At 41.5% G+C, this 15,934-nt stretch overlaps 1 protein-coding gene across 3 annotated transcripts in view; it reads right to left on the reverse strand.

Moving 5' to 3' along the window:
* Positions 1-15,934, reverse strand: part of LOC132825547 (protein tweety homolog 3-like) — a 303,535-nt gene that overhangs the window by 65,349 nt on the left and 222,252 nt on the right. For all 3 annotated transcript variants that reach the window (XM_060840923.1, XM_060840924.1, XM_060840925.1), the window contains exon 8: positions 10,781-10,836. In XM_060840923.1, coding sequence (XP_060696906.1) covers positions 10,781-10,836 — 56 coding nt within the window. The remainder of the gene's footprint in view (positions 1-10,780; positions 10,837-15,934) is intronic.

Genomic DNA, 15,934 nt, shown 5'->3' on the forward strand with positions numbered 1-15,934 from the left:
CTAACTATTTCTGGAAACTTTTTTATCACCAACATTAAACTGATTGGTTTATAAATGCTGCAATAATCCTTATGTTTTCATCTATCTTCTATCTCATTTTCTTTAAAATCTTGGATGCATTGCATCCAGTCTCAGTGCTTTGTCAACTTTAAGTACCAACAGTCTATCCCAAATTTCTTACTAATTTTAAATCCTTCTGAGGAACAGAGGAAGAAACTCTGTCACCATGGCCTAGACAGCATCCTTCTCTTTTGTAAAGACAGATGCCTAATATTAATTAAACACCACTGACATGCCCTACCTCCATGTGTAAATCCCTTTTTCTCAAATCAGCCCAACTCCTCTAATTTTTTTCTGTTTATATGCCTATAGAAGACTTTGGGATTCTCCTTTATGTTAGCTGTTGGACTTTTCTAATAATGTCTCTTCCCTTCCTTTCCTTGCTTGCTCACATCTCCTCTAAGCCTTACTTGTTCCTCTTGGCTGTCAATTTCACACCTGTCACAAGCACATCTTTTCTTTCTAATGTTAATTTCTATCTCCATTGTCATCCAGACAACTCTGGATTTGTTTGTCCTGCCTTTTCCATTTGAGGAACTATACCTTTACCAAACCACCTGCTCTATGAAGGTAGCCCATTGTTCAGTGATTGTTTTTCCCGCCAACCTCTTGATCCAGTCAATGTTGCCCAGCTTTGCTCTTACTCCATCCAAGTCAGCTCTTTGTCAATTGAATTGTCTCAGTCTAGACTGTTGTATGTCATTCTGCACCACCCTGAACCTTATGAAACAATGATCACTGTCTCTTAAATGATTCCTCCCCCCGCCCCCCCCCCCCCCAGTGACATATGATCCACTTGGCCCACCTCATTTCCAAAAAGCAGGTCCAACAATGCACCCTTCCTTGTTAGACTGGCCACATAATAGTCAGAAACTCTCATGAACACATGTGGGCACACCTGCCCTTTGATGCCCTTTACCCAAACAGTCTGATATACTGGTAGTGTAACTGAACACCTCGGTTATAGATAACCTGTAAAGTTGGCATTTCTCTGTAAATTCCCTGCAGATTTGTTTATTTGTATCTTGTCCACTTGGTGGTCTACAGACTACGCCAAGGTTTTTTTATTCCTTAGTTCTGGCCGAAACAACTCTGTTCTTGAAACCTGAGAAATCTTCTTTTTCCAGCACTGCAATGCTGTCCTGAACCATTACTATTACCCATCCTAACATTCTTCCTTTTCCATCATTCCTGAACAACTCATACCCAGGAACTTTTAATATTTTGTCTTGCCCTTCCATCTAATTCTAACTTCTTCAACAGTTAAATATAATTCCTTTTCTAAAAGCTCCCAGTTCTTCACCCCCCCCCCCACCCACCCCCCCCCCCTCTCTCTCTCGTAACTGAACACTATCCTTAAAATTTTGATTTACCTTTTGGCTACCTGCCCTATGGCTCAATGCCAAATATCACTTTATAGTATTCCTTTGAAAAACCTGGAGATATTTTGTTACCTTAAAGGCACAATGTGGATACAAAAGTTGTTAAAGTAATTACTGGAACTGCTACAACTACTATAATTCCACAACATGCAGCTCCTCTTCAGAAAATCAAAAATCAAACTAGCAAGTGGTGTAAGATTTCTTAAGAAGATTATTTGAGAGAAGTAAATCACAATTGAGCACAATGTTTAAAGTTAAACAATATTCAGTCACCTTTTTTATATACATTAACATTGGATGATCCTTAAAATACAAGTGAAATTCAGTGCATACACACACACACACACAGATGTCAAATTTCTTATTCTTTCATTATTTTTGTTCATGGAATGTAAACATTGGCTACTCCAGAGTTTATTGCCCACCTGCACTGCCCTCGATCAAGTATTGGTGAACCATCTTATTAAACTGCCTTGGATTTTAGGAATCGTTTCTCTATCTAAAATAAAACCATCATCTTCCAAATACAGCACATTCCAGCTAGATTAACAAAATGCTAGTTTGTCTCAAGTTTCCAAATCTTATATCCCCAGGGCTGTCTATTACAGGCAATCTGTGTTCACTTACTGCAAAGTAATCAGCTACACTTAACTCTTTCCCTGAAAATCTTTAGACTTTTATCTTAGAATTGCTACAGTGTGGAAGCGGGCCACTTGGAACATTGAGTCCACACCAACCTTCTGAAGGGCATTCTCCACACACACACTCCACTCCACCCACACACACACTCCACCACCCTCCCCCCCCCCCCCCAATCTTATTCCTGTAATCCTGCATTTCCTGTGACTAACCTTACACCTAGCCTGCACATTCCTGGCCTACATGGGCAATTTAACAAGAGCAATCCACTAAACCTGCACCATCTTTGAACTGTGGGAGGAAACTGGAGCACCCGGAGTAAAGCCACGCAGACACAGGGAGAACGTGCAAACTCCAGACAGGTAGTTGCCTGAGGATGGGATAAACCTAGATTCCCGGCACTGTGAAGTAGCAGTGGTAACCACTGATCCATATGTTGTTTTCTTGTTGATATAACCACCACAATTGCCATTAAGAGACCTATTTTTCATGATTCTATAAATTTGTCAAAACACCCTAAAAATAATAGTAAGAGTAACTGCATTCACCAACATTTTTGCACACATCAGCTAGTTGAAAGTAAAAGTCCACTAGCTACTGCCCGAACTGAAAAAAAACACAAGTCACTTCCCAGCTTTGCACTAAATATAAGGGCATGACATTCTGGGACATATACAGAGGAACCTCAATTATCCGAATGAGATGGGCAGGCACTATTTCATTCAAATAATTGATTATTCAGTTAATTGACTCAATGCCCTTCCTCTGGGGCTCAGGAGTTTTCTATTAGGTCTGCTCCCTGTTCAGGAGATTATTCAGTACACCGTGCGCGAGGGTTCACCCCTATGTAGAACTTCAGGGAAAGTGTGGGAAGGAAGAGAAAGAGGGCAGGTGGTCATTCATTTGGAGACGGTGCCTGGGCTCTCATCTATGTACAGGACTGTCAACAAAAGACACGATCAGGGTTGATACAGCTCTTTCATGTAATGTTTCTATCAGGACCTAGAGGTCTCCTTCGGATAATCCGATATTCAGATAAGCAAGGTTCCCCTGTATATAGGCATTGAGTTTACATGCTACAGAAAATTAGGACTTCTTCATTTTACTTTAAATATCCACTATGGTGGTATCATTGACTGGATTACTGCAAATTAGCTTTGCCAGAACTGAAAATCGACATTTGCCAGTCAACACCCCTGCTTTGCATTCAGAAATTTAAAAAGAACATTGTCTTTAGCTTCCCTCAATTCATTTCACTTTCTGTATCTGATGTAAAATGGAACTCATTATCAAATACACATTCTGGTTCAGCTCATTAACCAAACAGAGTGGCGAATCATTAAAGAGTAAGAGTTCTTGCTCAGTTCATTTAGGTCCTTGATGCCTTGCAGAGGGGTAACACATGAAAGCAGTCCCTGAAGTAGTAACTTTCAGAGCAGCCTAATAACAATAAACTTGTCCATACCAAGTTCAATGTACAGTAGATCCTGGCCCAAGATGTTCCAGCTGTACTAACAAATACTTGCTCCTCTCAAGTTTTCAACATTATAGCCTTAGGGCTACCTTTCACTATCAATGCTTTGCACTTACAGCTACAAGGCAACATAATCAGGCACATTTAACGCACTTTTCTAAACTGTACTCCTTTATGTTGTTTTATAGCTGATATAATTTCAACACTGACCATTAAAAATGCTTTGCACATGATTCTGAAAATGATTTTAGGAATAATTCCTAAAATAAGTTTTCAGTTTGAACAAATCTACTCCGCAAAATAAATATCAAAGGGAAACTCAACTAATCTTAAAAATACATTTCGGTGCCTTTTCCACCAATATAATACTCTAGCAAATGTTCTGAACTACATGCAGCTCTGTTTGGCAAACTAACATTGCTCTGTTTCATCATATCTAAAAGGTGAGATAAGAGTGACTGGTCTCAACATCAAGACAACATTTCACCAAGTGCAGCATCACTGTCCTAGCAAAACTGGAATTAATGGGAATCAGCGAGAAAACTCTACATAGGTTGGAGTTTGGAGTTATATCTGGCTCAAAGGATGACAATTGGAGGGAAATCGTCTCAGCTCCAGGACATTGTTGAACATTGTGTTTGGGTTGCCAGCAGCAAAAATGGACTGGTTAAGAGTCACAATCAAACATGCTGGGAATTTTGGTCAAGCTTGCTTAAACTCTTCCTTCAGTTAAAGTGCAGTGAGGACATGTTGTGAGCTGCATTTTCGCATTTTGACCAAATAAGACAGATGTTACATGACCAGTTGGATATACTGAACCATACTACTTTGTATGGGACAAGGAACGAGGTTGTTTAATATTTAGAAGCTTTTTTAAAACCAGTAAAATTCCATTGGCTGGGATCAAACAACGTGATCAGGTTTTGATCAATTCATTGGCTGAGTTCTACAGCTCTTTCCAGAAACTAAGCATATTTTCTGATCAGTTAACATAACAAAGGAATTTTCTCAGGAGAAGCCTTCAAATGAGAAGCAAACGCCCTCATATAATCTTCGGAGGAACAAAGAACCATGAGGTGAGACCCACATGGAGAAACAAACGTTGGTCACTTCACTCAAACCACAGTAATACTTGATTCAAACCAAAATTGGAGAGTTAAAGTTAGAGTTCAATGTGATTGAAGTTAAAATAAGGTCAAGTGAAGTTAAATGGAGTGAGTTACAGTTGAAGTAAGAAGTAAATGTTACAACAAATGGATATTGGCACTTTAAGGATTAAATTTAAAAAGTGTTTGTTTAATTTAAGTCCTGAATAATCCCTTTTGGGCTACAAAGTAATCCTCATGGTAGTGTGTTGGACTGAACCATCTTCAGATACTTCACCAATGATCTGCCCTCAATAAGCTGAGAAAATAGGATGTTCACTACCATTTGTCACTCCTCAGGTAATCAAACAGCCTGTGTCCAAATGCATCAAAACCTGGGCAATAGGCTTGAGTTGACATTAATGTCACACAAGTGCCAGCCAATGATCATCTCCAACAAGAGAGAACCTTAAAGTTCAAAAGCATTACCATTGCTGAATCTTCAATACAAACATCCTGACGATTATACCATTGACCAGAAATTGAACTGAACTGCGTAGAATTAAAGAGGACCTTCCATTTGTGGGTCCTGAGATGATTAAATCGCTTAACAGGTGATTGATTCCTGATGAAGGGCTTTTGCCCGAAACGTCGATTTTGCTGCTGCCTGAACTGCTGTACTCTTCCAGCACGACTAATCTAAAATCTGGTTTCCAGCATCTGCAGTCAATGTGCACACCCTGCCACAGGAGGTGCAGATGATGTTTGAAGGAGCAGGTGGGTAAGATGTTCTGGTTTTTACATGCTCCTTTCATGCTTTGCACTTGGCCTCCATCTAGCCTGTCAAAATGCCAAAATGGTTGGTACCTTCGCACAGTGTGGACTCTCGGGGGTAAGAGATTCCAACAAATCAGCGAGATGATTGTATTTGTTTCAGGGAGACTCTAAAGATGCCTTTGAAGCATTTCCTATGTCCTCTTGGTAACCACTTGTCAAAACAAATCTTATTCGTGGGAATCTGGTTTAGAGTCTTGCATCAGTCAAACAGAATAAAAGTGGCCCATCCAAAAAGATAGTCAAACGTGTGCCAGGGTCTGGAAACAGGACGCTGCCACGAGGTCTTTTATTTATCTCTGATGAAGTAGGGAGTCCATTATGATCAGTCCACGCTCTCAGGACTTTGTCACGAGGAGGAATCCAGCAGTGTTTGCCTTCTATTTGCCTTCTTTGCCAATTACACCTGTCCCAATGAGCTCTGGCACTGAAGCCACCAAGGAGAATCAGTTCATCTTGCTCTGGGACCTCGGACATTGACTGATCATTTCACTCCATTCCTTGTTTCTGTAGTTGGGGCGTATGAACCAAATGTTGGTGGTATGCTGTTTCTGGGTTAGAGAAAGCCAAACCAGTTCAGGTTTTCCTCAAGAAACCAAGTGCATGGAGTCAGCATTCTTCCACAGATTTACTTTTCTGGGAAGATGTACCGAGCATTTCAATCCAATATGGTGGTGAAGCGGGACACTTTAACTGGAGCTCTCCTGCTTACTTTTGGTTTCCTTCTTGTTTTCTTTCTCTTATTTCTTTTTCTCTTGGAGTTTCTTCCTGGACTTAGCATGGACCCGGCAATGCGCCTGTGGCAGTGCCTTGGGCCAGTCTCTCGGAAGCTCATGGCAGTGTGTTGGCCTGGTGTCTTGGCATCTCAGCATGCGAGTGAGTCCTGCCTGGGCATGTTCCCGAGGCACCAGTGGGACACTGGGGAGGCGGCAGTATCTGCAGCACTGATGGCATTGTGACCCAACTTGAGAAGAGCAAACGGAGATCTGCAGTGGTGACACTGAGAACAGGCAGCTGAGGTCTCCTGCAGAGCAAACTAAGCAAAGGACTCAAAGACCGTTGAACTTTTAACCTTACTCCTTTATTTTCTAGTTTAAGTTAAGAAATTTTTTTAATGTTGGCTATTATTTTATTTCTTTGATTTTCTAGTTATTCCATGAAGGTAATGCTTAATTTTTTTAGTTCAGTTTCTCATACTACTTTGTACCTAAGTGTTTTGTACCTTGGTATCTTTGTAACTAAGATGGCACTATGTGTGGCAACAGTGTACATGTTTCATTGTTCTCCTGTACTTGAGTACACATAACAAATCTTGTTCTTTGAGCTGATCATCTCCTGCCTAGCATGTTTCACTCTGACTGCAATGTCATTGTCAATGCCCAGATATCCCAGGGTCTGTTGCTGCTGGGATGTCCATTGTATTCCTGAAGTTCAGGGCCTAAGATTTCATTCTGAGGAGGTGGAAGATGCTTGTATGTGGGTTCTTCTAATGTGGAGTGGCCATTGCACACTGACTAATGCACAGTCCCAGTGAAGCAGAGTCTTTGCCTAATGGCAGGGGTAACAGAGATAATTGGACACCAGGCTATGCTACATGAAGTGAGAATAACACAAGGGTGGATCACAAGTTAGGCAATCTAACTCCCCAGATTCTTTCCACTGTCAGAAAGAAGACAGAGGGCTTGGTGTCATGGTGCAATGGCAAAAAACCTCTCTCTCAAATGTCAGCAAAACAAGAGAACTCAGGATGAAAGGAGAAGGACATGCCTCCATTTACATCAATGGAGCTGAGGCAAAGTGTCATGTTCCTAGGAGTGACAATAACCAACTTGCCCTGGACTTCTCACGCAGATATGATAGTCAAGAAGGCCTTTTCTTCCTCAGGCGGTTTAGAAAATTTTACATGTCCAGAAGGACCCTCACCAACTTTTACAGATTCACCACAGAAAGCACTATCAGAGTGCATAACAGCCTGGTATACAACTGCTCTGTCCAGGACTGCAAGAAACTACAGAAGTTGGTGTGCATTGCCCAGACCATCACAAAAGCAAAATTCTCATCCATGGACTCCCATTTACACTTCTCATTGCCACGGAAAGGCTGCCAACATCATCAACCCCAGTAATGCTCTCCTACAACCTTACCATCTGGCAGAAGATACAGAAGCTTGATCACATGCACAAACAGGTTCAAGAACATCTTCCCTGCCATTATGAGACAGCTGAATGGACTCTCTAATGTCAAATAATGTTGATCTTGCTCATGTTGGTCTTGCTTTGTGCACCTCCTATGCAGCTGTAACCTTGTGTGCCTCACCCTGTCTAAGCTACCATGATCTCTAGGTCTTTATTTGCTATGATCCGCCTGTATGGCTCACAAACAAAGCTTTTCACTGTACTTAGGTACATGTGACTACAATATATCAAATCAAATCAATTCAAATCGCCTACAAGGCACAATTCAGCAGTATGATTGAATACTCTCAATTTGCTTGGAAAAAAAATCATCCAGGACACTTAGCCTACCTGAATGGCACCCCATCTCTTGTCTTAAACATCCAGAACTTTCACCACTGACACACAATGACAGCAGTGTGTACCATATTCAAAGTAACTTACCCAGGTTCCTTTGACGCATCTTTCAAACCTATAATCTGCAGCTCCCAAGAATAAAGCATTAGATGCTTGGATATACCACAACTGTACGTTCCTCTCAGGCCACTCACACTGTCTTTCCTTGACTGTCACTGGGTCAAAATAGCAGAACTTCTTTCTTAATGACACTGTCTGTGTCCCTACACCCATAGATCATCTTTTCTAAGGCAATTAAGCACAGATAACACATACTGGCCTTGTCAGTGACATCAACATCCAACAAAAAAAAAATTAACGTTACTTTTTGCTTCAAAAGTCCTCCAGAATATAGTTGAGCAAGTCAGCAAGTTTAGCAATGACAAGTAGAATGTATTATCCAGAGCATCCAGGTATATGCACACAATAAATGCAACAGTAAGCATGAGCTAGAACTGCTTACTAACTTCCTGTCCTTTATTTAGTGAGGAACAAATTAAGATTTTTGTTGATAAAATCAACAGCATTCTAAGTTAGATTCCACTGAATGATAAATCTCAAAATACATTTAGTTACTCCAAAATCTTAACTCTTCTTGGAGAAAAATTATCTGATGGCAAGACAAAACAACTGTTTACACAAACAATGGTTTTGCTTCTGATGCAATATTTGTTCTCTAACAAAAGTCACTGCATAATGGGGCTTCTTCTCACTGATGGCTGTGTGGCTATTGCATAAAAGTTTTTATGATTGCTTGACCTCAAAAACTTTGTCCTGAGTTTGCAGTGCTAGGGTGAATTCTTATGCTTCTAGTGTATAAGAAAAGTAGTTGAATTGGAAAGCATTTAGAGGTACAATGATAAACAATGTCACCCTACTTTCAATTTATTCTCCTCCATTCTGTTTACAATATGTGTCTTAATCTTTGCCATGTGTGCAACACTTAAATTTCCCTCTGGCCTTTCTTTGTGTATATTTTTTGATTGGCCTAGGCCAGAGCAATTACTTGCATTTACACTATTCTTTCCCTCGACTCCTCTCAGACTGGTCTATCATGTTTCTTGCCCTTCCTGTTCTGTCAGCTTTACTTATTTTTCTAAACAAACCTGCTCAGTTTCTCTGGAACCCTACACCTTAGCCATTATCTCAGACTCAAATCCTTGTGGTTTAATCCTATAGTTATGCGCTGCACCTTGCTTGGCATTCTCAGAAGGGTAATCATTGACCTCCCTCATGCAGGAATTCCAGCTGCCGAGAGAGGAATAAGTTGATTAGGGATAGTCAGCAAGGTTTTGAGAGGTAGGTCGTGCCTCACAAACCTTACTGAGTTCTTTGAGAAGGTGACCAAACAGGTAGATGAGGGTAAAGCAGTTGATGTGCTGTATATGGATTTCAGTAAGGCATTTGATAAGGTTCCCCATGGTAGGCTATTGCAGAAAATATGGGGCATGGTATTGAGGGTGATTTAGTGGTTTGGATCAGAAATTGGCTAGTTTTAAGACAGAGGGTGGTGACCTATGGGAATTGTTCATTCTGGAGTTCAGTTACTAGTGGAATAGTGCAAGAATCTGTTTTGGAGCCACTGCTATTTGTCATTTTTATAAATGACCGAGATGAGCGCGTAGAAGGATGACACTAAAGGTGAGTACAGTTTTGGACAGTGCGGAAGGATGTTGCAGATTACAGAGGGACATAGATAAGCTGCAGAGCTGGGCTGAGAGGTGGCAAATGATGTGGAAACATCGGATAGAGTGCAGAGAAGAATTACCAGGATGTTGCCTGGTATGGAGGGAAGGTCTTACAAGGAAAGGCTGAGGGACTTGAAACTGTTGACATTCGAGAAAAGAAGGTCGAGAGGTAACATAATAGAGACATACAAGATGGTCAAAGGATTGGATTAGAGGAATGTGGGCAAATGGGACTAGGATATCTGGTCGGCATAGGTAAATTGGATCGGTCTATTCCCATGGTGTACATCTCTCTGACTCTAAAGTATGTCGACTTCCATTGCAGGGAATTTGAGTACAAGAGAAACAATGTCTTGCTGCAAAAGTATTGAACCTTGATGAGACCATGTCCAGAATACTTGATCTCCTTATCAAAGGAAGGACTCACTTGCATTAGAAAGCCTGCAAAGGTTTATCAGACTAATCCCTGGAATGGAAGGATTGTCTCATGAAGAAAAGCCAAAGAAACTGCATACTCGAGAGTTTTGGGAAATTGAGAGGTGATCTTATTGAAAGTTGCAAATGCCTTGCATTTGGCAGGGTAAATGTCGACGGCATGTTTCCCATGAATGGTAAGTCTAGAACCAGGAAAGACAGCCTCAGATTCAGGGGTTGATGATTTCAGAGTAAGGAGAAGGAGCTTCTTCACTCAGTGGTGAATCTTGGTAATTTTCTTGGGAAGGAATCTGTGGAAGCGCAACCTATGGTGGAGAGGTGGATCATTCACTATCTGTTTGAACAGACATCATGGGCTGAATGGCCTAATCCTGATGCTACTTCTTACATTATATTGCTTGTCTGCTGTAGCTGTGGAAAATGCAACAGTTCAACTATATGGTTATGGTGGCAGCAATTTTATATTTGAATGTAAATTTTTAATGTTAAAAATTTATCTGGTTGTCAACTATGTCAAGCTGCACAACCGAGGTATACCTTCCGTTTGAAGACTACATGAAACAAAAAAAAATCAACAGAGATGCAAGGAATCAGCATGCAGACATTGACTTACCTGTTGAAAGGGGTTTGGGTATCCAATGTTGCATACCAGGTAGTAATTTAAAACCTCTGCAGAAAGAGAAGAAAGGAAACTGAAAAAATTCAAGAATATTTCATATTCATTTGATGCTTTTGAACAGAAATAGGCAAGATTAAGAAAAAGCCAGATAATTTCAAAATGCAAAGTTACAAAATGTTCCCCTTGAAAGAAAATTGTAATAGGAAAACAGCAAAATAGATCAAACATTTGAATTTCTGCATAGTAACAGTTTTTGAAGACTAATAAATGAGGGAATATGAAAAATCCATCACCACATAAAAATTGGGAATTTTGAAGCTATTACCCACAAGTTGGCAAAAATAATTGTTGCAACTCTATATTCTGTTTCAACCACAGGAAGCTGACAGGCAATATCATATGCACATGGTCTTCAATTCAGAAAACAGATGAGCTTACATGGCAGTAAGCAGAGCTGAACTATCAGTCTTCCAATCTGTCAAAGATCTCAATATCCCACTTAGCTTTCTAAATATTTTCAGCACGTCAGTTTGCTTACATAGTTGTATAAAATTGAATCACGACAGAAGCATCAATGACACACAAAATTGGGTCAGCATCTGTTGTACAGATTATTTTAAACTTGACATTTTGTTTAAACATAAAAACTCATGTTTCTTCTCTCTGATCAAAGGTGTTGTTTTCCAAGTTGGCTTTCATAAAGTCTATGCCTTCAATATTACCCACAACAAGAAATGAAACATTATCAACAATCTGTTGCTAGAAATTAACTACATATTAATGAAATGTAGCCTTGCAATGAAAGTACCTGGAACATACAGCAAACTTTTTACATGAGAAAGGAAAGTTGCTTTTGTTGTTCAACACAGTTCAGGATGCTGAATGCAGGGTTTCGGAATTTTCATCCATTATCTTTCTAAAGTATCAATATGCTTGCTTATGCAGTTCTAGCTTAGTTTTCAGAATATATATAGAATCATACTGTACAGAATTAGATTAGATTAGATTACTTACAGTGTGGAAACAGGCCCTTCGGCCCAACAAGTTCACACCGACCCACCGAAGCATATACCACCCAGACCGATACTCCTACATTTACCTACATGGGCAATTTAGCATGGCCAATTCACCTAATCTGCACACTTGTGGATTGTGGGAGGAAACCGGAGCACCCGGAGGAAACCCACGCAGACACGGGGAGAATGTGCAAACTCCACACAGAGTTGCCTGAGCCAGGAAATGAACCTGGGTCTCTGGCGCTGTGAGGCAGCAGTGCTAACCACTGTGCCACCGATCCGCCCAGAAGAGGTCCTTCGGCCCATCACATCTGTACCACTAAAACAATGCTGAATCAGGCAGCAGTTTTCCAGCATTTGGCCGACAGCCTTGAATCTTGTGACATTTCAAGAGCTCATCCCCAATATTTTCCAAAGGTTGAGAGGTTATCTGCCTCAACTATGCTCCTAGGCGATGCAATCCAGACACTCACCACAATTTGGGTGAAAATAAATTCTCCTCAACACCCCTCTAACCCTCCTGCCTTTCATATTAAAATTATGCCCCCTTATTATTGACCCTTAGACTAAGGAAAATTTCTGCTTTCTAATCACCTTGTCCATGCCTTTCATAACTTTATCTCTATCAGGTCCCTCCTCAACCTTAGCAGGTACAAATTACTGCAGATCCTGGAATCTGTACTGAAAACAACAAATGCTGGACATCACAGCAGGTGGAGAGATAGCAAGCTAATGTTTCTAGTCTAGATGACTCTTCAACATATCTGAAGTGTGGAGGGAAAAGCATTTATGCTACAGTTTGGGAATGCTGGGGATGGGGGTAGTTGGTGTAGGGTGCTGATGGAGACAAGCTGTTGATAGTTCAGATTAACTGATAAGTATGTGAGAATGGCAGAACAATGGTGCTTCTTCTGCCAGACTTGAAAGGACAGTAAGTGGAATGGGGGAGAAGAGGACATAATAACAAGCTGAAAGGGAAGAAATGGGAGTTGGTTCACAATTTAAAGAGGTTGAACCTCAAGATTGTGTCTGGAGTCATATGTAAGGACAGGTGTGTGCGTGTGTGTGTGTGTGGTTGGTAATGGATGGTGTAGCAGGTGGGGTGGATTCACATCAGGGGAGACAAATTCTGTGCAGCCCTCAGAAGCAGTCCTGTTGTTCTTGACCACCACAAGCGAAAGGATCAAACCAAACTGGGTTTCCTCAGAGTGCTCCAGTTTCCCCGTTCAGTCCAAGGATGAATTGGCCTCGCTAAATTGCCCGTGGTGTTCAGAGGTGTGCAGAATGGCTGGATTAGTCATGTGAAATGCAGAGTTACAGGGAACAGGAAGAGAGACAAGAGTCTGGGTGTGATGCTATTTGGACAATCGGTGTAGACTCGATGGGCCGAATGGGGATTCTATGATTAAGTCCTGAAGGCTGTGAAGTGCCTAGTCTGAAGATGAGACGTTGTTCCTCCAGTTCGTGCTGTGATTCACTGGAACATGGCAGCATGCTGAGGGCAGACATATAGGCATGCAAGCAGGCCACTGTGTTAAAATGAGTGGCTACAGGAAGGTCAGGATTCTGCTTGCACACCGGAGGTGTTCCACAAACCCAGGCTGCGTTTGGTTTCTTTATTGTCAAGTAAGCCACATTGGGTGCAGTGAATACAATACACAAGTTTGTAGGAGGAACAGGTGAAATGCCACTTCACCTGGAGAAACTGTTTGAGCCCTTGGATGAGGAGCAGGGAGGAGGTGAAGAGGCAGGTTTTGCACCTTCTGCAGTTACATGGTGACATGGTGGGGGGAGGGGGATGTTGGTGGCTGTCCAATTGACTCAAATGTCCAGGAGGGAAATGATCCCTGCAAAATGCACACAGAAGGAATAAGGGGAAAATGTTTTTGATAGCGGCGTACTGCGGGAGTTCTCTGAAATGTCAGAGAGGGAGAGAAGGTTCCTTTGAATGCAGAGGCTGGTGGGATGACAAGTGAGGCCAAGCACAGGTGATAGTTTGGATGGGGTTGAAGGCCCTGTCAATAACATTGGGTGGGCAACCATAGTTATGGAAGAAGCAAGCCAGAAAACAACCTGAGGTTACCAATCTCTCTTCATAGCTGAAATGCTCCATCCCAGGCAATATCCTGGTGATTCTCCTCTGTACTCCCTCCAGTGCAATCGCATCCTTCTTATAGTGCGGTGATCAAACCTATACACAGCACTCCAGCTGTGGCCTAATCAAAGTTTTGTACAACTCTGATACAACTCCCTTGCTCTTATACTCTATGCCTCAAGTGCCCAATATGCCTGGTTAACATGTCTTGCCATCTTCAGGAATCTGTGAGACAGGGTCTGAACTAAGACCCTTTATCACTGGAAGACTGGAGATCATCACTGGATTGGGAGCAGAATGGATCTTTATGCTGGCTTTGGCCTAACATTTTGGTGACTAACCAGCCAGAGCAATGGCCTGGCATTCATAGATGGTTAATCTCACTGTGTAGAATTCTCTTGAATGAATGATTTATTGTCATATATATCCAGGGAGACACAATTGAAACTGTTGTCACCACAATCTGACACCATTTGAGATCTAAAAGAACAGAAAGGAAGTACTTAAAGAGAGTTCATCTTCATTGGCTGGGGTCCCAAACACGACTCCAGGATTAATGCCAGGTCCCCACTCCGGGCCTACTGCAGCCAGAAGCCCCCACTCTTGGCACCGGCACCAACACCACCACGTTCGAACAACCCATCATTGCTGGAAGACGCCACATTCCTGGCCTACCACAGCTAATAGGCCTCACTCCACCACTGCCACAGACAACGCCCCACTGCCAATCCAGGAGCTCATTCATTAACCCTCTGAGCCAGGAGTCATCGCCAACACTGATCCAGCCAACTCAACTCATGTGGTATATTACTCATCATCTGACTATTGAGTTTTGAGAAGTTTCTCACATCTAACACTTCCCGGATACTAGTTGCAAAATAATCAAATGTGTGACATTCTATTTTTAAAGCAAAGTCTTTTCATCATGTAATGAGTTTCCTTTAGGTCCAAAGCTGATTTCAAAATAATTTCTACTAAATAACCTGGCTTCTAAATTTTCATTAATAAATATAACTACCTTCCAAATATTTAGAAGGCCTTTTTCATTGCTTCCTACCATGGGTGTAAATGATGGAGTTAGAATGGTTGTGAGACATATGATGTCCAACACTTAGGTCTTGGTAGCATAAACTTCACACTTTAGATTACACTGAACAATGCATATGAAACAAGTATAAGCAGGATATCAAAGCTGCCATTCAACATTTGTTCTTCCAGCTTGATGGATCTTTTATAATGTACTGCAATTCACAGCATTAGATTTAAATCACACATCTTTCTAATAAATCATAACAGCGGCACATAGGCTCAAATGGCCAGAAGTGACAATGAAAGCCATGGACCCCCAACGATCCAGCAAGAAAACTGAAACAAGGAGAGACAGGTTTGGAGAGCCGAAGGGCCTGTTGCAGAGCTGTACTTTTCCTTGAGATCCTTCATATATATCCTATCAGTCGGTGCCACTGCATGCTGCCCTTGGTGCAGCTGTGGGGGGTTTGAGACTGTCACACATCTCCTTTGGAATTTGCCTTTGCAAACAAAGTCTGAAGAAAGGTTTGTGTCCAAAGTTAGGCCTAAGCAGTGCCATGACATGGGAGTCTGCTTTATGGGTTGTTCTCCGGGACGCGCAAAGAGACAAACATCAACTACACCTGGAGAACCATCAATTTGGTCTGTCTGAAATTGGTTGATCTTCCAGAACAAGGAGTTGACTCTGAACGAGTGTTGCATATTGGTATCCTCTAAGGTCCAGGACTATTTGCCGAGGGATGCACTAAAGCTTGGGGCAGCTGCACCAAGGCACAGTGTGGAAAACCACCGTCTGAGGTCTTCCTGCTGAAGGTAAATAAGGGGCCATTCAGTTATCGGACCCTCCCAATGTCTCAAATATGTGTAAATATTAGTATTGTATGCATAATAGAGATTTTTAGTTTTTTGGATAGAGTCCAAGTCCAATGATTTGTTTGTTTATTTGATATGCAAAAGAACCGAACTGCATTTGTGACAATGTATACGTACACAAGGATTTATTGAGGA

Source organism: Hemiscyllium ocellatum, chromosome 20 (assembly GCF_020745735.1).
Source record: "Hemiscyllium ocellatum isolate sHemOce1 chromosome 20, sHemOce1.pat.X.cur, whole genome shotgun sequence".
NCBI lineage: Eukaryota > Metazoa > Chordata > Chondrichthyes > Orectolobiformes > Hemiscylliidae > Hemiscyllium > Hemiscyllium ocellatum.